General features: G+C 42.2%; 3 protein-coding genes across 5 annotated transcripts; 1 reads left to right on the top strand and 2 right to left on the bottom strand.

The window, feature by feature from the left end:
- Window positions 1-740: 740 nt before the first annotated feature.
- On the top strand, window positions 741-5,831 carry LOC115390904 (exosome complex component CSL4-like). The gene is made up of 8 exons (XM_030094950.1): window positions 741-793; window positions 1,907-2,022; window positions 2,231-2,305; window positions 2,779-2,867; window positions 2,949-2,982; window positions 3,066-3,116; window positions 3,821-3,905; window positions 5,054-5,831. Exons 1-8 carry the CDS (start codon window positions 766-768, stop codon window positions 5,158-5,160), a joined length of 585 nt encoding a protein of 194 aa, XP_029950810.1. The 5' UTR covers window positions 741-765; the 3' UTR covers window positions 5,161-5,831.
- LOC115390851 (lysine-rich nucleolar protein 1-like) lies at window positions 5,642-9,745 on the bottom strand. The gene is made up of 7 exons (XM_030094878.1): window positions 9,697-9,745; window positions 9,369-9,449; window positions 8,609-8,677; window positions 7,141-8,520; window positions 6,988-7,059; window positions 6,648-6,716; window positions 5,642-6,338 (listed from the first exon to the last, which is right to left on the bottom strand). Exons 4-7 carry the CDS (start codon window positions 8,476-8,478, stop codon window positions 6,033-6,035), a joined length of 1,785 nt encoding a protein of 594 aa, XP_029950738.1. The 5' UTR covers window positions 8,479-8,520; window positions 8,609-8,677; window positions 9,369-9,449; window positions 9,697-9,745; the 3' UTR covers window positions 5,642-6,032.
- Window positions 9,746-13,496: 3,751 nt separating this feature from the next.
- Window positions 13,497-19,769, bottom strand: LOC115390871 (G-protein coupled receptor family C group 5 member B-like). 3 transcript variants are annotated; one of them, XM_030094904.1, is made up of 5 exons: window positions 19,653-19,768; window positions 19,034-19,525; window positions 17,235-18,345; window positions 13,914-14,038; window positions 13,497-13,834 (listed from the first exon to the last, which is right to left on the bottom strand). In XM_030094904.1, exons 3-5 carry the CDS (start codon window positions 18,343-18,345, stop codon window positions 13,790-13,792), a joined length of 1,281 nt encoding a protein of 426 aa, XP_029950764.1. In that variant the 5' UTR covers window positions 19,034-19,525; window positions 19,653-19,768; the 3' UTR covers window positions 13,497-13,789. The 3 variants fall into 3 exon arrangements, with proteins under 3 accessions (XP_029950764.1, XP_029950763.1, XP_029950765.1); XM_030094903.1 differs by having other exon boundaries at window positions 19,034-19,769; XM_030094905.1 differs by having other exon boundaries at window positions 13,914-14,029; window positions 19,034-19,767.
- Between the last annotated feature and the right edge of the window lie 1,062 nt (window positions 19,770-20,831).

The raw sequence follows: 20,831 nt of genomic DNA, 5'->3' as shown, positions 1-20,831 counted from the left end.
TGCACAAATGCAAACCCATTCCCTTCACCGGCTCCCCATGTCAGCAGGAAAATGCTCACACATTAGTGTTTGTATGTACATGCTTTCAGCTACCCAGCTACTCTGTCACTCATATTCAACAATCCAGCATATCAGACAGTATGGTCCCCTCAGACCACACGATTGGGTATCGGGATTTCAACACTGCTGCACTCAGACTGGGACTATCCATGACCCAAGAGTACCACATATTCTGGAGAACCTAAAAAAATTAAACTTCTTTCCCTAACAGTGCAAAGATGTTGGAAGCCTTATAATCTCATTTTACATCATTTTTAAATGTGCCAACTCGGCAGATCTTCTTTGCAATTGACCAGGATTGACTTCAACAACTCTGTATAAGACTAAGTGATACAGAAGATGGATGGAAGGATTATTATTTTATCCAACTGACTGAAAATTATTGCCACCTTGCATAAAGTAACTCCTACCTGGGACCATCAAAGTATTTTAACACTTCACCTTACCAGTAGTACTTTGAGGGTTTTTTTTTTCCTCATCAAATTAACTGCAATAATCTTTTTTTTTCTGTAGAAGAATAGGGAGGGATGCCACATGCAGAGTATCCTCATTTACAGGCACATGTATGTCCACATGTGTGCCTCACCAAACATGGCGGATAGCTCAGCCCTTGGTTGTCTTCCGGTCTCTTCCAACCAGCCAATCAGATGTGAGTTGAGGCTTCTGTCGCAGCCAATCAGCGGACGGTCTGCTCTTCTCGCAAACATGTCGCCCATGAAGTTGTGTGTTCCAGGTGAGTCCCGTAAATGTACCTTTCTCTCTCTTTAACGCGTGTTTTGCAAGACAATTTTATAATCAGTGTCGTTTTTGTTCAAAGAGGGTTGCTCGTTTTCCGTTATATTGCTTGAAAAAGTAACAAAGATGCAGTTTTGACAGCTTAAATCTTGCTAACTTCCCTTCTGTGTATTTCCCACCACGTTGTTTTTAAACCATGTGTTGTAGTATGTTAAGACAAGAAGTGCGTGTGTACCGGTGCATTTCATCATTTCGTTATATTTGCCATGTTTCCTGAGTTGTCAGATGCTACCTTTCACTTTAGGCATGTTGCATTAGCAGCCCTGCCCATCGCCTCCGGCAGGATAACACATTCCTCCGCTCGCTTGTTTTGACGCACCCATGGGAAACGGCAGTAGTAAATGTGTGCACAGTGCTTTACTTACTCATTACATGCGGCCTGACCGCCTGTAACTTTCAATAATGGCTCGTGCTTAATCATTCAGGAGCAAAAAAAAAAAAAAAACTTTTTAAAGCTACATAGTACTAAAACGTGAAGATGTGGTAAGGTGGCTCGAATAAAAAGATTTTATCATGTGAGTGGCCTGAAATTACTGTCATGCTATTGAGAGAATTACACATCAACGTCAGAATTTTTGAGAATCTCTCTTGTTTTGAACATGCATAAGATAACTACTTTGCACAAGTGCTCTGTACACGTGACGGTGTGTGTTGCTTTAAAGCTTCTAGAGACCATGTTAGACCATGTGGAAAACCGAACATGTCTTACTGACGTGTGTCACATTTCTTGGTGAAAAAGATGTTTCTCGGTTTTCTTTTATTTCTGCTTCAAATTGCATTTGTGTTGAGCTGGACTGCAGAGAGCAGATTATTCCTAACTTCTCAGTGTAATCCAGTTCAGTCAGATCATGTTGTGTAGTGCAGTGCACTTTTTGCAAGGATACGAATAAAGAACACTTAACCTTCAGTTTTCCAGATTCCAACCAGAGCTTCATCAAACCCTGTCCTGCATGTGAATTTGTTCTTGTTTTCTATTCCTGCAGATCAAACGTTTCTTTGATTGTGATGTTACCAATGCCTCACTCTTCTGGTTTGTTGTGTGTGTACTCAGGTGACAAACTGTGCAGTGTAGACGACTGTATCCCAGGCACAGGGGTGTATCTCCGACATGGATACATATACTCCTCGCTAGCAGGCTACGTGCTCAGGAAAAATGAGGGAGAGGAGGTGAGGACTGCTGGGGATAATGGGTGTGAAGCATTGAGATAAGTGGGCGTGACAGAATGAGGGTGTTATGCAATGTCTCTGAAGGACTGATTTGCAGGAGGTTTGTTCAGAGCCTGCTGTGAAAAATGTGCTGAACTTTCTTTATTTTTTTTTTTCTTTTGGTAATTCTTTACAAGTTTGTGTGACTTGTATGTGTGTATTTTTTCAGTTACCAGTGATCTCAGTGGTTCGGGAAACGGAAACACAACTACTGCCAGATGTAGGCGCAATCGTCACCTGTAAGGTATGCAGTGGAAAGTGTCACTATGATTGTTATTTTTTTTTAACTTTGCAAGTTTAATTTAAATAAACAAGCGGGGCTAGTTTTGCTGAGAAGCAGCAAGCAGCTTCACGTATAGTGGTTATAAAACAACAAATTCATCAAAAAAGACTCACATTGGGCAACTAAACCGACCATGCAGAACTGACACCCAGATCACACTGATGATGCTAGCTAGCTGAACCAAAGCTGACCCAACACTCTCACCATTCTGAAATGCCGTAGTTAACGTCATATTGAGATATGTAGACAATTTAAAACAACATCCAAAAGTATAATTTGGAAAAGGCGGTGCAGTGGTTTGCACCTCATGCTGTGAAACTAATGAAATAAATTAATTTTACACCTTACGATCGCAAAAGTTGATGAATTAAAAGGTTGTTGATAATTTAAATGCAGATTAGGTCCTCCAACAGGTCTGTTTATTTCATCTACAGGTGACCAGCATCAACCCCAGATTTGCCAAAGTTCACATCCTCTACGTCGGCTCCACGCCACTGAAGGACCGCTTCAGAGGGACCATCAGGTAGTGTGACAGGGCAGGGTACCACTCCCCTGTTATTCTCTTGCCTAAAAAAAAAAAACCCACTTGACTCTGTTTCTGTAGGAAAGAAGACGTTCGTGCAACAGAGAAGGACAAGGTGTGTTTGTAGTTTTCAGGTTTTCTGTGACCTCCAGCAGCTCAGCTCAGTGTTCACTCAGTGCTGTTCTCGGACTCTTTCAGGTGGAAACGTACAAAAGCTTCAGACCAGGAGACATCGTTCTGGCTAAAGTCGTATCCTTCATTTGACCTCCAGTCAAAACACAGTGAAAACCCTTGAAGAGCGTTAAAGAGAAAGACTTGTCGGCTGTGGGAAGTATGCAGGTCATTTGCAGGTGTACACACAGTTTCCTTTCACTGGAATTTCTCTGAAAACCTGACACACATACAGAAAACAAAATCACTTCTGCAGCAGCTCCAACTTTTGATCAACACCTTGAAGATTATGGAGAACCTATTACAAGTTCTATCATCTGAAATTGGTTGATACGGTTGTGGAACTCAAAGCTTTAAGTTTTAAAACATTATTGATGAGTCAAGCCCACACTGCCGAGTCTCTGAGATGAAGCCGTTTCTCACGCATCATGTCACTGTGATCGCCTTAAGTTGTCATTAAAATTACCCAAGTTTTCCCTTTCAAATGTTTCTGTTTGAGACACATATTGATTCGCACAGAAGATTAAAAGCAGATTGTTCAGTTTCTGAGCTCTTGAAATATCAGTGACTGGACAGACTTTAAATCAGGGACAAATCAAAGAAATGTTTACTTCTGTCAAGGATATTCCCATCCTCCAAGTACTTCCAACATGTGTACGTTTATGAGCAGAGGTGTATTTCAGTGCATCCAACGGTCACAGACGGTCTAATGAAATGTTTTTTTTTTTTTCAGCGTCAGACTTGACTGCATTTTTCTTTAAAACCTTAACCTGTAACGGCAGATTTCCCTCGGGGACGTTCAGTCGAACTACTTGTTGACAACAGCAGAGAACGAGCTGGGGGTGGTGGTGGCACACAGTGAAGCAGGTAATGTCTGAAATTCAGCATGTCTGAAACGCAGCTCATCATAAGTGAACCTTATCCTGGTGTGACAGCGCTTTAATGTCTGTCATATTAGATCATATAAAATGTTGGAATGCTGCATTGAATTTCAAGCACACAAAATATATGTGATTCTTACTAAAAAGAACTCTGAAGCAGCCACAAATAGGTTGATTTTTAAAAAAAATATTGTTTCTAATGTCAACCGTCTCAGAAAAAAAGTAAATTTGAAAACCTGAGGTTTGAGTTTATCCTTCAACCATCTTCTATAATTGCTGGCACCACATTGTTGTGATGAGCGTGCAGTAATCCACTGCTACAGGCGGCTCCAGCATTGTAAACATGCTCTCTGCTCCTGTTGGAGCTTAAACAGTTTCATACAAGCTGTGGTGAAAGTTTGCTTCATGCAGAAGATTAGCTGGATCAGCTCGCTCGTCTGTCAGGCCAAAATAGTTTGCTCAGTGTTTTGGTTTCTTTCCAAACATCCATGTGATCTCAGACTGTATTTATTGTTTCATGTTTGCAGCACATACACTGATCAGCTTTACACCAGAGGTATATAGTCTATAATGATTATCTCCAGTCAGGCAGGTTTTAATTTTCTATTTTAAAGTAATGAAATATTGAACCCATTTTGTAGTAAAAACGCAGTTTAATATCCGAGTTGTCAAACCTCTTCTCCACTCAACCCTCAGAATGTTTTCATCCAAATCCCTTCATAGTTTCATCTTTTCTTTGAAAGACGGGTTTTATCTCAGGCTCTATAGTAAATCGCGGAGCAGAACATCATGTTACTCCGGATAACGAACTGAAGCCACTCCTCTTGTTTCTAGGCAGTGTGCTGAAATTGTTTTCTTGGGGTTTAAAAAAAAAAAACTTCAGAAATGTGAGAAATGTCTTTAGGATTTTAAGAAAAGTTGTTTTCAAGAAAAGCGGTAAAGACGAGCTGTAAGCACAAAGCAGACATCTTCATAGATGTGATGAGTGACGCTCACCTGAGGAGGTGCTGATGGAGTCTGTGGGGTTTTTGAGTCGAGTTACTGAGAGTTTTCGTCTATAAGAATTGAAAGCTTTTTTTGTGGAGCTGATCACGGATTGCCGTAATTTGTACTTTGACTTCATGTTCCTCACAGGTGCCCAGATGGTTCCCATCAGCTGGTGCGAGATGCAGTGCCCGCGGACGCACGCCAAAGAGTTCCGAAAAGTGGCACGAGTGCAGCCCGAGTACCTCCAAGCGTGAGAGCACTGAAACTCCTTCCTACCACAAGGAACACACAACTTCCTTCCTTTCTGCAGCAGCCCTCCCTCCCTCCATCGCCGCCGCTAGCCTCCCGCGCCGCCGCAGCGCCGGCTCGTGCCTGCACAACATCTGTCATCCTTTCACTCCAAACATTCCAAAACATCATGCAGCTGGTGTTTAAAGGTTTAACCTGCAGCCTGCTCGTTTGCCTTAAAGCTTCCCAATGAGAACTGTATCAGTTTACTCGGGAAATCAAACAGTTCACTGTAAATAAGGAGTCCTGGAGTCTGGAAGATCGTCAGGTTACTTGGGGGAGGAAGCAGCAGGCTGTCGACAACACTCAGCATTTTGAAGCAGAAAGGGAGAGGCGACTTGTTTTTTTTCCTGATGTCTTTTATGCAGCTGAGAGTTTTTGTAACGTGTTGATAAAACTGGGAATTCAGCTGAGACGTGTCATTTTTTTTCCTCTTTTGCTTTTCTGTTCAAAGTGAACTGTCTTAAAGGAAAATGTGATAAAGGGAGCCAAACGTTGAGTCAGATTTAAAACTCAACCACCATGCATGGAGCATTGAAGTACAACATATGATAGTCCAATCTGCCAGAACTGAACCTGTAGTGTACATGTTTTTCCACTTTAAAGCAGAAGGCAACAATAAACGACTATCAAATCACCAAAGCAGCCGTTTGTCTTGTCAGGATGTGAATGAAAGCTGAAGACACTTTGGGTTTTAAAAAAAAAATCTATTAACATAAAAATGGAAATTTCACATCAGTTTCTTTGCGGTGGTTTCATGGAAATTCCTACAAATCAGCTGAGTTACGTCAACATCTGCCTTTTGACAACACTACTCTGAGGGCATGAATACAAACATTCAGTCATCGAATCGAACGGATCGGCGTGCATCAGCGTCGATGGAGAACTTCTTGTTGGACGCCGCGCTGAAGCCGAGTCCTGCCGCACGCTGACTCAAGTCCATCCTGCGTGAGTGCGCCCGCTCGAACTCTCCCAGAAGCCCTTTGTGCAGCTGCTGCTGGGCGTCCTTCCCCAGCGCCATGTTGGCCCCCCCGGGACTGCCTGCGGCCGGCTGGGCGCCCTTTTTGAAGCCGCCCATCAGGCGGAGGAACTTGTTCTGCTGCGCGGAGCTGTCGAACTGAGCCGTGCTCCACTGGCCCAAACCCTGAGGGACAGAGGGAAACGGCAAGAAGTCAGTCGACCAGCTCTCCAGACGGCTCCATCCGCCACATCGCTACAAGAATGTGCAAGGTGAAATGAAACTTCTGACAATTTGTGGAAAAATAAATGTATTACAAATAGATTGTAAAGTTTACAAGATCGATTTCATCCACAAGAGGGAGCCAACGTCCAGGTATTGATCTCCACAGCAACAACTCTTGAATCAAAGCTGACTTCAGTATCCATAAAAACACCGGTGATATTCAAAACTTTAAGAATCAGATTTGTTTTCCACAAAGACAAGAATACTGACTGTTGATCTGGACGGTTTCTGAGGCTGAGAGGCTTCGTCAACCTGCATTTGCAGCGCTTTTCTTCTCTCCTGCAAGAAAACAAAAACGAACGACATTTTCAGTCTGATTCAAATCACTGCTGAACTGCCCAAACGCTGCTGTTCTAATATCTCCAGGACTGTTTTTGCCTTTGCTTTTAAAACCCTTCGCCGCTGCTGATGCTGCTACAGTGCTGTTTTTCATGCTCAGTACACTAAAAAGGAGAATTTTTGCCCAGCGACCAATGTATGTTTCTGACACAATCCCAATGCAATACTGCTCGAGGAAAATATGGAAAAGCCAGCGTTGTGGATACGGTACCTTGTTTATGGTGACTTCATCTGAGTTTCCACTCTTTGATGACAGAAAAACCACGTCTACTTCGGACGCCTCCTGAAACACAAGATCATGAAAAAACATGTCAGTTTCAGAGAACCGAGGCATCAGGACGAACCAGCCGAGACAGGCGCTCACCTCCGGCTCCTCTTTGATCTTCTTTTTCTTCATATTTAAACCAACCTCCACAGAGATCTTCTTCTTTCTGGGAGGATCTGCGGTCTCAGCCAGGACTTTCTCAACATCTTCACAGGTGCTAGACGGCGGTTCCCTCTCCTTTTTCCTTTTCTTCTTCTTTTTCTCTGTCTCGATCGGTAAAGCCTCCTCGGAAGCTGCTCCATTCTGCGCCTTCCTTTCTGTCGTCTCCATCGTCACGGATTTCTCTTTATTCTCGGTCATTTCTTCATTGTCATCACTGCCTCCTTTCCTTCTTTTAGACTTTTTGTGTTTGCTGGTCGTCTCAGTAGCGTCTTTCTCCTCCTCAGGTTCTTTCTTTATCTTCTTTTTCATGTTTGTCTGATCAGCTTCTTGTCCGTGTTTCACTTTCTTATTTGCATTTGTATCATTCGCAGTGGAGACGCTTTCCTTTTTCTTAGTTTTCAATTTAACCTCGTGAACCTCAGTGTCATGTATTTCTAATTTTAGTCCATTTTCAGCCACTTTGGCTTTCTTTTTTGCTGTTGCTGTCATTTCTTCCTCAGGTGAAATACTTTTATCTTTTTTCTTCTTTTTCTTTTCTTTAATTGGCATTTCTGTTTCCTCTGTGTTTTCAACTGAAATACTGTTTTCATTTTTCTTAATTTTCTTAACTTTCGTTGGTTTATCTTGTTCAACACCTTGCTCCTCCTCCTCCATTGTATTTTCTGGTTTACACTTCACTTTCTTTGTTTTCTTTCCTTTAACTGGCATTTCTGTTTCCTCTGTGTTTTCAACTGAAATACTGTTTTCACGTTTCTTACTTTTAACTTTCTTAGGTTTGTTGCCTTGTTGAACACCTGGTTCTTCCTCCTTGGTATTTTCTGGTTTACACTTTGCTTTCTTCTTTTTCTTTTCTTTAATTGGTATTTCAGTTTCCTGTGTGTTTTCAGCTGAAATACTGTTTTTACTTTTGTTAACTTTCTTTGGTTTGTTATCTGGTTCAACACCTGGTTCTTCCTCCTCTGTATTTTCTGGTTTACACTTCACTTTCTTCTTTTTCACCTCTACTTCTATTAAACTCTCTGTGTTTATTACTTTATTCTTCTTTTCTTCTTCAATAACAACCGAACTGTTAGCATCACCCAAAGAATCAGTTCCCTTCTTTTTCTTCTTCTTCTTTTCTTTCGGCACCGGCACTTCATCAACATTTTTACTCTTCTTTCTTTTTTTCACAGTTCCTGCATGCTCATCCTCAACAGAGCAGTCGGCTTCTTGTCTTTTCTTACGCTTCTTTTCCTTTTTTATCAGATTCTCATCTTCTTCCATTTCCACTTTCATCCTAATGGTCTGTGTCTCCACTGAAACAGATGTCTTGTTTGTCTGATGGGGAAAACGCAGTTCACGTAATGAAGTAGCATCCTTCAATTAAAAACAGTGTGTACATGTTTACAAATAAATGAACACAAACCAGATGTTTGGCTGGGAGTAGTGGTTGAGACTGCTCATCTATCTCTCTTTGAAGAGCACGTCGCTTCTCCTGCAGGCAACACAACACATTTTTTTAAATATTCAAGAGATGAGGTGAGACCTGCTCTGATGTACAGTGGACCTGTCTAAAGGACAGGAGACTGAGCTGGAGGTGACAGAGGTGAGAGAGCATGATGGGCAGGATTTAAAAATGAGTAGATGAAAGGTCCAGTTAAGGCTAAGCCATTTACAGATAAAGCTAGAGAGACCCAGGGAGTTGGGATGTAGTGGAATTATGCATTATGCTTCCAGACAGCAACAAAAGATTCGTGGGTGCATTGAAGCAATGGTTGATATAGCAGTAAAGGTAAGCTAAGCTTCTGTGACCACTGACATAAACGTCCTTTGACTGTTCAGCAATTTTTGTTTCAATATTTTCATAGTTGCTATGTCTCCATTTTACATCTTTTCATAACCATGAAACCATATTTGTTTTGTTTGCACCAAATGCACAGTCAAATTGACTGTGGTTCATACTAACAGTGTAAAAGACTCATTTACATTTCACACTGGGGTAGCTTATTGATCTGAACTATTTACTGTCAGAGAAAAAATTCCAGGACTAAGACATTACTAATGCGTTTATCTCCTTAAACATGGGACTTTGAACTGTTCACTATCTGACACCAACAGTGTTCAGTGATCGCATTAAAACCAATGCATTGTCCCCTTGCAGGAATATGTAGTGTGGTGATCAATACCAGGTCAAATGTAAGAACCACGTTGCGAACGGTCGCGGGTTTTTCAGAAATGAAAATGACTTCTTCGTCGTCCGTCTCCGTCTGAAAAACAAAGTGAGAGAACGTCAAATTCCTAAAGCTTAAAGCTGACACGACTACCAGGAGCCGAGTTTATTCATTGAAAAACCCGCCATGCTAACAAGCTAGCAGACCTTAAAAGTTAAACAAATCAGAGAAAAACACCACAGAACACACAGAACAGGCAGCCGCGCGACGAGAGCATGTACTGACAGCTGCAGAGTGTGCCATGAAACACAACTAATTCATAAAAGACTGGATTTTCGCTTACTTTGTATGCTTTGTGTAATTCACGTGGACGCAAGTTTACGTTCCTGACCCGGAAGTAGCTCTGCGTAGTCTCGAGACTTCCTGTTTCCTGTGTAACGAGAAAGCGTCCCAGGCAACGACAACCCATCATAGAGCTTTTTATATATATATATATATATATATATATATATATATATATATATATATATATATATATATATATATGTATATACGTATATATGTATATATGTATATATGTATATATATGTATGTATGTATATATGTATATATGTATATATATATATATATATATATATATATATATATATATATATATATATATATATATATAAAGATATTTTTATTATTATTTTTTTTTTAAAAGAGGTTGGTGCTTATGCTGTAATACCGAGGAAATTCCAGCAGGGGGCGATGATGTTGGTTTCAAAAAAGAGCCCGTACAGAATTGTACAGATGCCTTTCAGGCTCCATTTGGATAATCTGCCATTTCTACTCATCTGCAAACTCACCCAGTTCTTTCAGTTCCCACTGTATCCACTGCAAATCCAGCGTTCAGTTGGCGTGACACCTTTACAAGGCTTTCACCTACAGCAGGACTTTGAAGAAGCCTCCTACAGATCGAGCTTTTAGCCACAGCTTCCAGGTGCCAGCTCTGTGCAGTAAAACCTCCACCTACAGCCTCCAGTAACACATGCTCTTCAGGGGCAATGTCTTTCTTACTACTCGATGCTTCCTTTTGAAACACTCCTACACACTCTGACGGATTTTCACTATTTATAACCTGTTGAGCCGTGATATGTATCAACCGTCTCAGGAGTCTACCAAATGCACGAAGAAGAGACCATGTGCAGAAATCACTTCAGTTTGACGCAGTTGGCAAATGTTTTTCGAATTAATTACAGGAATTAATAATGTCGTAACAAGTGAGTCAGAAGACAGTTGGAGCAGGTGACAACCAGCCATTGCAAGGTTAGAAGAACGCACCAGGCTTTGATCAGATTTACTGAGTTTAACTCTCACCTTTAAAGTCATGTGCTTAATTTCATGATCCATGACAATAAGGAATGAACAGATAAATGTGAATAATATCAGATGTACAGCGTTAATAGCAAAACAATTCTGTATGAGTTTGTTCAGATGCAATATATTAGCTCGAAGAGATCTGCATTTGTTTTTGAGGTTTCTGCAGTTCTGTAAATTCTGGATCCCCTTCAGCATTTCTTGCTCATCAGCATCCATTATCTATTTTCTAGAATAATTCAAGCTATTAAAGGTTCACCTTCGACTAATCACCGGTCAATCACTAAGTCAACACAAACAAATCTACCGGTAGCTACAGATAAAATTATAGATTAACCACAGATTTCTTTTGACTTCAGAATAAAGGGAGAAGTGGTTAGAACTCAGACACTAAAACCAGAATATATTGTTCAAGTATGACTGGGCTCTGTTGGTGTGGATTATGCATGTGTGATTTTTATCAGGGTTCTCTGGTTTCCTCCCACAGTCCAAAACAGTCTGAAGTTAACACTCAATCTTCCAGGGTGTGTGACTGTTTGTTTGTGCTGGACTGAGGAACTGTCCAGGAGGTACCTGTCTTTCACAACTGTCAGGTTGGAGGACCAGGGTGAATAAAGGATGAATAAAGAAGTTCTCGAAACACGAAAACACCATGAAGATCAGAATGAACTTGCTTTGTCTTGCCTTGAGGTGACTGTGGAAACCATTATAAATAAGGACTTTTTGTTGTCTAATAAGTTATCAACAGGGGAAGCATTTATGTTTCCGTGGTACTCTGTGGCTCCTTTAAAATATTTTTCACTTTTCAGTTCATTGAAAACCAAATTTGTATTGAAAGCCTCTTTCTCTCCATCGCTCTCTCTTTTCTTTTTCTTGTTTGTGATTCAGCCACACTGCATGAAACACTTGGTGTCAGGGCATTATAATTCAACGCTACATGTTCTCAGAAAAGACGACATGACCAAGGCAGCATTTAACTGAAGATGTGCACTGATGTATTAGCCACTTTGTGCAAATCACATTACAGACATTCATGTTACGCTGCCATAAAACAGTGAAACAGAGCTATCATCATAAAAGGGAAATACCAGTGCCTTTTCACATTGACAGTACGTTTTTAAAAATCTGTTATAGAGGGCTATTACATAAAAATCTCATATTTGCATTTTACAATATCGGAGCACACACCTTCACACGAAAGCAAAATAACAGACGATCTAGGTATTCAAGGTTATAGCAAGAAGAAACGGTCACAACATAAGAGTGTTGACTGCCGCATCACAAGCAGATCATAACAGGAGGAAACGTCCCGGACCGAAATCACTGCTGCTCCCTGGATAGAGAGAGGCTGCAGCAGTTCGGTCAATCTGGCAGGATTCTTGCTTGTCTTGTTTGAACAGCTGCTGTCAGCTATTTTTCAGTCTGGATCTGGAGAGAAACATTTCAGTGTCACCGACGACAAACAGAATAAATGTCCTATTTCCAGGTATTTTCACTGATATAGAAGCTCACATAATTTTTCTGCATTAAGTCAGGGAACCTGTCATAATATTCAAGGAAAAGTCACAGAAAATGGCCTTAATGCTTGATTTCTTTGGGAAGAACGCAGAGCAATCTATATGAAAAGGTATCAAAACAGCAGTCGGTGTGAATATACATCAAATTATGAAGCACACTGAAGGCAGGATCCTGTTTCGGGGCTGCTTAACCGCATCTGAGCCTGAACTCGTGACCATCTAGCAGAAAAATATCAGATTGTCTTTCTACCAAATGTTAACTTAACACTACATAGTGTAACAAGTCTATGGTGACTATCCAAAGAAAACTTACTTGAATGACAGAGAGATATTTCAGAAAAAAAAAAAAAAATCTCAGAATGTTTTCTAAAAATCTGATCAAATTGCAAAAACTCTAATCTCAGATTTGCTCCCAAACTGCACACACAAGCCTCAAACACCTGTTAAGAGCTATGAATTTTTTTGGAAAAAGTAAGAGGTTTTAGTCAAATAGTGTTTTTAGAACGAAAGGTCATCTTTGACACTGCGCAACAGGAACTGTCTTTCGTAATATACAATATCTATGTATATCAAAAGTATAGAAAACAGACATAAAATACATACATTCTGACAAAATACTTTACCTTAAAACTGTGCTTTTACATGCAACTCAGTTTATCTCAAAATGTCAGAGTTTCCAGACGTAGCGCTGATAAAGTGCAAGATCACAACCTCCATGTCTGAACCCCATACTGCAGAATAGGCTTCTCAGTATTAAATGGCTTTTAAGGTAGTCTTATTAAAAACATATCTTTATTTTTGTAAAGGCAATCCATGAGTTGAAGGTTTTACATTCACCTTTTGTATCTATCCCATAATCCTCCGCAACTGTGCACGAGCTCCTGCGAATCACGTTGTATTCATGAACACATGGGGTGTAACTGCCCAACAGCACTTGATATAGAGAGGAAAGCACTATGAGAGTCCTTTGGGGATTTTCCAGCATGAAACGCAGAGGCCAAGCAAGCTTTGCAGGAGTGTGCAGGTAATTCAAATCAACGTCCTGAAGTTTCTCTTCTAAGCTGTAGCTTTAAGCCAAACAACAAAGACGGAAAACAGAAGAAGAGAAAGAGGAGGAAAGAAGAAAAAGACTTGGGCAAAACGTGTTCAAGACCCTCTTGTCATTCTTAGAGCTGCACTCCTCTTGAAACTCGAACATATCATTGATATAACTCACACAAAACCCTCACACACCCCTTTATCACTTGGTTTAAAAGTCACAGACTGTATGCACTGATCAGAATAATGCACTGTAAGTATTATGGAATAACTACGGATGCTGTATCAGTCTCGTTCTTATAATGTGATTTCACATCCATTATGCCAAAAAATTAAGAGGCAATCAAGACCATTTAGCCCAGAATTCCATAATGTGAAATTTACACAAATTTGCACAAACACAGTAAACTATCTCTCATGAAGTGAACTGGAAATGATATGTGGTGTTTGTGATATTTCCTTCTTCTGAGGCCACAGGAGATGAGACGGGAGTTTAGTCGTCTTCTAGTCTCGGTCACATTACCATAACCGTCGCCCAGTGTAGTTAACCGGGGCTGTGGGCATCTGCGAAGAGCCAAGCAAGATATCAGAATCCGTCTTTAGGAGCACAGACACAGGACTGATGTGATTCCGTCTCTCTTACTGTGCCGCCGTTCATGACCAAAGCCATCTCAGTAGGCTGGTAGACGTGGCCTCTGAAGGCGATGCCGGGCCGCACGTTCCCGTGGCTGCTGCCGTGGTACGTCCCGCTTCGAAGAGCTGACCGGCCAAGAGAGGGGAAACACACACACACACACACACACACACACACACACACACACACACACACACACACACACACACACACACAGGTGTTACTGATGTGTGGCCTTTCTCCACAGTATCGGTTGGATGAATGACATAAGACACAGATGTCAACAAACTGAAGCTCTTGTATGAAACTGAAATAAAATAAAGGGTTAACTGATAAAAATGTCATTTAAACAAAGTAAAAAAGTCCTTAAAACTAAAAACATTTAGTTAGTTGTAACAGCAGCATCACATTTTCCTACCCGCAGGTTTGCTTTCTCTCTCTACAGCCAACCACAAAACAAAAGCACTCAGCTACATAGAGTTTGATCTGTTTATCCTGCTTTCAAGAAAGAATTTAATGCATGCAAACCCACATTCATGACAAGGTTTTTTTTTGTTTCCATTACAAGGCAACAATTAGGGTTGGGTTATGAGCAGGGACGGAAAACATGCAGCCAAACCAGCCTGCAACAGGCTTCCATCGAAGGTCAGGGATGACGTTGCAATAGAGAAACAAGCTCAAAAGGGTGCAGCTGTTCAGTGAAGCTACCTGCTGCTTCTAGTTTGTTCAGCAGGAGACACACTTCTCTTTTGACAGGGTTTATATATCAAACATTGAAAACCAAATAATAAACTTATCTCAAAGTTGCAGTCAGGCTTCAGGAAAAGGCACAGTACTATCATTGCTGCCACTAAAGTGATTAATGATATAATCGTTGCTCTTGACAACAAGCAGTGCTGCGCTTCACTTTTTATTGATTTGTCAAAAGCTTTTGACACGGTGGATCATACTATTTTAAAGCAAAGGCTTCATCATTTTGGTTTGTCTGATCATGCAGTGTCCTGGTTTGCAAATTATTTGAGTGACAGGACTCAGTGCATTAAATATGAAGGGTTTTGTTCTGACTTTATGAGTGTCCACAAAGGGGTGCCACAGGGCTCAATACTGGGACCCCTCTTGTTCATAATGTACATTAATGATTTGGGTCTCAATGTGTCAGATGCTAATATGCACTTTTATGCCGATGACACAATTATTTACGGTTATGGACCAACCCCGACTAAAGCTGTTGAATCCTTGCAGAAAGCTTTTAATGTGGTCCAGAGCACACTTCTGCAGCTAAAGTTAGTCCTCAACACTGACAAGACTAAACTGATGTTGTTCTCAAACAATAAGAAGGTGCATCAAACTGTCCCGCCAGTGCTTACGCTTGAGGGACATGTCATAGAAGTGGTTCATGTGTACAAATATCTTGGTGTCTTGCTTGATGAGGGCCTCTCCTTCAAGCCACACATAGAAAATCTTGTGAAGAAACTGAAACTCAAATTGGGTTTTTTCTTCAGAAATAAATTTTGTTTTTCTTTCAATGTGAAAAAGCAGCTTGTCACTACAACATTTTTTTATCAATTTTAGATTATGGAGACCTGCTGTACATGAATGCCTCAGCTCAATGTCTTCGGAAGATTGACACTGTTTATCATGCATCATTGAGGTTTATTACCAACTGTAGAGCTTTGACTCATCATTGTGATTTGTATTGTCGTGTGGGATGGCCGCCCTTGTCCACCAGGAGGTTGGGACATTGGTACATTTTTATTTACAAGGCCATGCTTGGTCTACTGCCCTCCTACATATGTAACTTAATCACACAAAGAAGTGTTGATTCTTACGGCTTGCGTTCAAATGATCATTTGTTGCTCTGTGTTCCTTTTGCCAGAACAGAACTGGGGAAAAGAGCTTTCATCCACTCTGCTCCCACTACATGGAATACGTTACAAAAAAACTGGAGATTAACTGAGCTTATCCCATTGAACAAATTTAACGCCAGACTGAAAGCACTTGAAATGGACTCTTCAAATTGTAATTGTTTTATGTAATTTGATATGGATTTTGTTTGATGTTTTTATTGTAACAGTTGTAACTTTGCTGCCTCTTGGCCAGGACTCCCTTGAAAAAGAGGTTTTTAATCTCAACGGGATTCTCCTGGTTAAACAAAGGTTAAATAAAAAAAAAAAAACTGCTAGCAGTCCCAGGATGTGATATTTAGAAAACTACCTAATAGCTAAAATAAATAGTATTGCCATTTTCATCACACTCCTGCAGGTTTTACTTCAGAAAACATCACTGCCTGCTCTTTACTGCTAACCTCATTTTAGTTCATTTCTAAATTCATGTTTGAGTCAGTCTTGGTCTCACATTTACTAAAAATACATTTTTAATGTTTAAAGTTAGAATAGTATTTGGGCTGTAATGTCTGTTAAAAAAAAATCACTGATTAAATTAAGTCCAAGATGCTGAATTCTGCCAAAATCTTCAGGCAATTCATTGTGTGAGCGGCGCTTGATGTATGTTTATTCAGCAGCCAGTCTATAGAGTTTGAATAAAATACTCACAAGCTCTTCTGCAGACTTTTCTCACACACACAGTGCAAAGCATGTTTTTGTGGCTGATAAGACAGGGAACAAGAGTTTTAACCTTATGCTTTCATCCACAGAGTACATCTTCCTGTGTCTTTCTCACACCGCGCTACATGACCTTCTCTGTGTGACTCAGTATTGTCAGTTGTACAATGGCTGACGAATATCAGCATCCTGTAGTCTGTCTGATGCCTCTCTGCTGCTGCTTCGGCTGCCTTCCTGATGGTTTTACTGTGCCTCGTCACGGTTTAGCCCTTCATCTGTTCATATGGCTTCAAATAAAAAAACTGAGAGCAATCAAAGCAAAATGACTCATAATGCTCCCCTGTGAAAAAGCCTGTTGGATAAACAGGTATTTCATGGGAATTAATTGGATTTACAGTTGCACAAAGCGAGCCACCTTATCTGTAAACAAACCTACATGCTGCCAACACTAGTTTGGTAATATGATTGCTATATTAACAGTTAAACATGCATTTTTTTTTTTAATTTACTGCTGAGACATGACACTGAATGAAGGAAAATCTGGACAGTCCATATTTTTATGTGTTGCTTAGCAACAATATTGAACCTTGTCGCAAAATTCTTAAAATCGAAGCATATTTGTTGCTCTGCCTCATATATCAAATTTCAGGCCTAATTAGTGGCAGCTGGCAGCATCGTTGAACCAAGGTTGAAGTTAAATTTGCTTCAAGGCTTATTCTTCATCTCTGGAAGACTAACATGCAAGGACACACACATTACAGAGGCCTACTTGCACTGTGCTCCTCCATTGAAAAGGCCTGGTTTTCTGCGAAGGGTCGGTGGGAGTGTGAGGGGAGCTCATCCCCGAAATGTGGAGGAGGAGACGTGTGGCTGGTGTCGAAGAAATCCTGTGTGTTGGACTGCGGCGGTTTCCGGAGACACAGGTGAGCCTCGGGGATGGCGTGGAACAGCAGCAGGATCCAGCCTTGGATGACCAGAGCCACAGCCAGAGCAGGCTCATCCAGAACTCTTGCATCCTTCTTCCCTCCTCCCCTTTCTCGATTCGCCTTCCCTCTTAATGCTTGACTGCCGTACAGATAAAAGCCCAACCAGGCCACCCAGAGCAATGCTGAGGCCAGACTGGACAGGAAGAGCCAGACGGCGTTACACTTCCATCTTCGTTTTTCGTTCTCTGTTTCTCTATCTTCTTCACTGTTTCCCCCTCCCTCTGCTGCAAACTCTCCTCCACACAGAACCACCCCCAAAGAAAGACCCATGGCTATTAGGAGCAGCCCTAAAGTGTAGCTGCATGTCAGAGCGAAATCTAAGGGTGGGTATTCGCAGGCCGGGTGCCCCTCCCTGACTACAGTCAGAAGGACCCATTCGGCAGAGATTATCCCCTGAACCAAAGCTAAGGCCAGACCCAGAGCTGCGAGGGTGCTGCCCGATGGGCTGCTCTTCCCAGACACCAGCCTCCTGAGCCTCACGCCCTGCACCAGCAAGCTGGAGAAGCAGAGCGCGAACAGGGGCCCCCAGAAGGCCCTGCGCACCACGCAGAGGGCCTGGTTCTTCCCTACCAGGAAGGCCAGAGATATGGTGAAAATCCCGAGGAGCGTCCCCAGGAGCAGCAGGAGCGGCCCCAGGCCGGAGCGCCTGGCGGGGTCTGAAATGGAACGGAGCTTGACGAGCAGGAGCACGGCGAGGACCAGGGAGGTGACGCCGCCGCTGCAGGCCACGGCCTCCAGGACGACACCCCAGACCGCCTCCAGGTCGCACAGCACTCTGTAAGGGGGGTCCACATCCACGCTGCATCCCCGGGGAGGAGGAGGAGGAGGAGGGTGGCATGAGCCATAGCCGATCAGTGACAGGAGGCAGATGATGATGATAGGGCTGACGGCCATCTTAGAGACAAAGACAGAGAAAATGTAGTGCTAAAAACAAACAGAGAAAGGGTTAAAAGAGCGAGGGATAAACAAGCTGAGGGATGCTATGGTGAAGCATCCAGAGAGGGGGGGAGCAGGGGGGTGACTGTGGAGGTTAATTGCTGTATATGAGCTCCTACAGCATCTGATGATTCATATCACGGCAGAAACAGCAGTCGATATCTGTTCACATCCAATAAATCTGGTGTGTGAGATGTTTGGCATCGTTCAGACACACACACACACACACACACACACACACACACACACACACACAGTGCACAGAATAGAACTGCTTTTAGCACTGGGCAATAGTTTCCATGGAAACGGGAAACAGCGTGGGCTGACTACATTGAATACTGGGCTTTTGAGAAGTCTAGTTCAACACCCCAAATCACAGAAAAACACGGTCGCACATACACCGTGTTTGCGAGGGTGTTTATTGATAAAGCGATCCCTCGTTTTTATCTTAATCGAGCAGTGTGTTGACGTTTGATATTTAGTCAAATAAAACAAAAGTTTCCACATTAAATCAGTAAATGAGAGAGATAAAAAATGCCCCCACAAGGTCTGACAGTCACATAGATTTCAGTAAATTCAAAACAAATGAAACATATACACCCACCACAGTAATTTTATCATTAAACCGTAATAACGTCACACTCACCTCAAATACGTGGATTCGTTGTTTACTGAAAGAACAGAGGCATCATACTGTTCCTTACAGTACGTCCAGCATCACTTCAGTCAGACTGTTTTTTTTGTAATCCCAGTGAATGAAGTCATTGAGACAGCAAAACAAGCCGGTTTCCATTTTGTCTCTGAAAATGTCGCTCTCTGTGCTCACGGCTCCCACTGAAAGTACAAAACGGCACACTTTGAAAGACCAGCAATGTCCTGCTGATGCAGTGACTTGTCCAGCTGCTCCAAGAAGAATCCACAATTATGATGCATGCCTTGATACTTCACACACCCACACGGTCAAACGTATCTTCTGTCTCTTTCGCTCCCCTCTGTCCTCCTCTTTCCAGTCATTCCGTCTGCATGTCTGTGTTTCTCCCTCCCTGCTTCACACTGAATCTGCGGAGGTGTTAACAGAGATGCAATCCCAGCTTACTTCTGTTCACCCACACGCGAGGAGTATGATTTGCTGATGCTCCTGTCTAACAGGGAAGAAGGTAGGAAATAAGTACAGTGCAAGCGTTCACAATCAGCCCAGCATTAGTCACTCGTTCGCACGTCTTGGTATTATTTCCTGCCTTTGGGCTCCCACGTCTTCCTCTTACCACTTATACAATTCTTCCCCTCACACATAGCTGTGGATAGATTCACGCTTGAATTGGGTCAGAACTAAGCAGCTCCTTCAGAAGTCAGCTGGAGGTTGATGTCTCAGGGTGGGAAGATGGGATTGGGAATGAGAAAGGGCAGATGGTCACTCTAAACACAGGTGAGCCCTGTGGCCATGTGACCAACGCAGCGGATAGCGTTGCGTAATACCCTGGGAAGAGATGAATCAGCCAAGTGTCCCTTCAGAGACCTGCTGTCTCCTCCCCCTTCGCGGGGGGGGGGGGGGGGGGGGGGGGGGGGGGGGGGGGGGGCTGGGGAGGGACAGAACATGAGGAAAATCATGACAGGGAGCGCCCACTGTACCAGCTTATTGAGAGAAAGATTGACGCTGACAGATACGAGTGAGCTCAGCGACTGAGAGCGGACAAACATAGGAGAAGCTAAAGCTGGTGTGGAGTGCACACCTGCACCCTGCTGAGTCCGTCAAAACACTCTAATCCAGACAGGAACTCCTCACTTCCATGAAAGCAATGGGTTTTCCCAAACAAACCCGAGTCTCCCTCTTCATGAGGACAACTTAGGTGGATGTATTACAAATTTTGAAGAGAATAAACAAGCTCAAGAGAAGGCGTACGTCTGAAAGGTAAAATGTGCACAATTTTGAGGAAACTTGGTGGAAAGGTGTATGAAAACAGTAGAACAACTTAGTACAAACAGCTAGCAACCAACACCTCATCGATGCCCAAATTAACACTGCAAATGCCCCTGCAGAATGGGATTTTGCTGCACGTCACACACACCATAAGCTAGTTCATTCATGTATTCGTTCATTTGACAGGGAGAAATCAGTCAATGGTTGTCATGCAATCAAAGTAATTTGATAAAATAAGAGAGAAAAATAAGAGAGTCTAGCAGTAGGGACTCGCTTCAGCGAACCACCCTCTGTCTGTGTTGAGGAGAGAGTTACAAACACAGTGTACCTGATTCATAAGTGCTCCAGCGAGTCAACAACCACAACAATACTCCACAGATACAATGGAGCTGAGCCTCTTTCTGCCAAGCTCAGGGATAACTATCCTAATCCTAATGTTAGCCTAACCCTAACCCTGACGCACTCTGCCTCTATTTAACCCCATTTTCCCTCACCTTACATAGAGGAAAGAACAGAAATGACACTC

The sequence above is a fragment of the Salarias fasciatus genome, chromosome 6 (assembly GCF_902148845.1).
Source record: "Salarias fasciatus chromosome 6, fSalaFa1.1, whole genome shotgun sequence".
NCBI lineage: Eukaryota > Metazoa > Chordata > Actinopteri > Blenniiformes > Blenniidae > Salarias > Salarias fasciatus.
This window is presented reverse-complemented; position numbering and strand designations above follow the sequence as displayed.